The sequence below is a fragment of the Poromitra crassiceps genome, assembly GCF_964638095.1.
Source record: "Poromitra crassiceps genome assembly, chromosome: 26".
Taxonomy (NCBI): domain Eukaryota; kingdom Metazoa; phylum Chordata; class Actinopteri; order Beryciformes; family Melamphaidae; genus Poromitra; species Poromitra crassiceps.
In genome coordinates this window covers 14,391,931-14,393,374 of record NC_139640.1, presented here as the reverse complement: position 1 = coordinate 14,393,374, position 1,444 = coordinate 14,391,931, and the positions used below count along the sequence as shown (strand labels likewise).

The 1,444-nt window shown below is 49.1% G+C and overlaps 1 protein-coding gene across 1 annotated transcript in view; it reads right to left on the bottom strand.

Moving 5' to 3' along the window:
* Positions 1-916: 916 nt before the first annotated feature.
* pou4f4 (POU class 4 homeobox 4) overlaps positions 917-1,444 on the bottom strand; it is a gene marked incomplete at both ends in the record, with an annotated part of 6,542 nt that continues 6,014 nt past the window's right edge. The window contains one exon of the mRNA XM_083661177.1: positions 917-1,244. Coding sequence (XP_083517303.1) covers positions 917-1,244 — 328 coding nt within the window. The remainder of the gene's footprint in view (positions 1,245-1,444) is intronic.

The following is a 1,444-nucleotide window of genomic DNA, read 5'->3' as shown; positions in this document are numbered from 1 at the left end:
TCGAGTGGGCGGGACTTCGGCTATGCTTGTGTTGAATAACATGTGTTGTGAAAAATCATTTAATACTTTTTTGGCCTTAAAATCGTTTTTGTCTTAGCAAAAAAAAAGGGGGGGGGGGGGGCAATGCGAGAGAGTCCCAGTTGTTTCCAATCCAATGGAGTTTAACTTGTTTCTTCAGGAATATAAATAAATAAATAAATAAATAAATAAATAAATAAATAAATAAATAAATAAATAAACAAAATGTAAAACGTAAAGAATTCAGCCAATGAGGAGAGTCCCACCAGTTCCCAAAGTTTCACTTGATTCTACAGGGCGGGGGGGGGGGGGGGGGGGGGTTGGGGGGGGCGGGGGGTGGCGGAGGAGGCAGAGCACTCCACTGGTGTTGAGGTAATGATGGTTAATTAAAAAAGAATCTTCAGGCAAGATGATTTGCATTGGAAGAAACAGAGGTGACAATTTTTCACTTGTCTTAATAAAATACCTCCAATCAATAAGACTCAATACTATGGATGAAATCATTGAAATGGCTTGTAGTGTGTGTGTGTATGTGTGTGTGTGGTGTGTGTGTGTGTGTGTGTGTGTGTGTGTGTGTGAGGTCCAGCCCCATGGGACAACAACGGGCATACCTACATTTCTGACAGCAGGAGCAGCTGGCCTCTGATGTCCCCCCTCCAACAGGGTGGGGGGGGGGGCTATGGATCGGTTTCCGTCCGTATGTTTGTTAGTTCGTCACACTGTAACGTTGACTTTGTGCTGCTAGGGGGCAGCATTGACAATGAATGGGACCGACCCAAGGGTGGATCTACATCCCTGGTGGGGGACAGCATGTTCATTTGCTTGTTTGTGTCTTTGTAAACGGGGGGCAGCAGAGTTGCCGGTTCCGTCCCCCCCCCCCCCCCCCCCCTCTGTCTTTTTAGTGCGCCGCAGAAAACTTCATCCTTTTCTGCTTTTGCCTCTGATTGCAGAACCAAACGCGGACCACGTTCTTTTTCAGGTCCAGCTTCTCGGCGATGGCGGCGATCTTCTCCGACGAGGGCCGGGGCTGCACGGCGAAGTACGCCTCCAGAGAGCGCTTCTCGGGCGCCGCGATCGACGTGCGTTTCCGCTTCTTGTCGCCGCCGTTGAAGATCTCCGGCTTGGCCATCTTCTCCCTCTGCGCCCGCTCGGCCTCCTCCAGCCACGCCTCCAGGATCGGCTTCAGTGCCACCATGTTGTTGTGCGACAGCGTCAGGGACTCGAACCTGCGCAAAGTATTCATATTTAGTTACAGTACTGTACTCAGGGCCGCCTACAGTAGCCTACGTAAATACAGTGTTGTGTAGTGGAAGCGAGCATCTTGCTCTATAATGTTGTTCAAACTGAAAAAAAAATCTTCAACATGCCGCAGCAGAAAGGGAGATAAACAGCAGACTTTTCAGTCCATCTTGCAAGACACTATTTT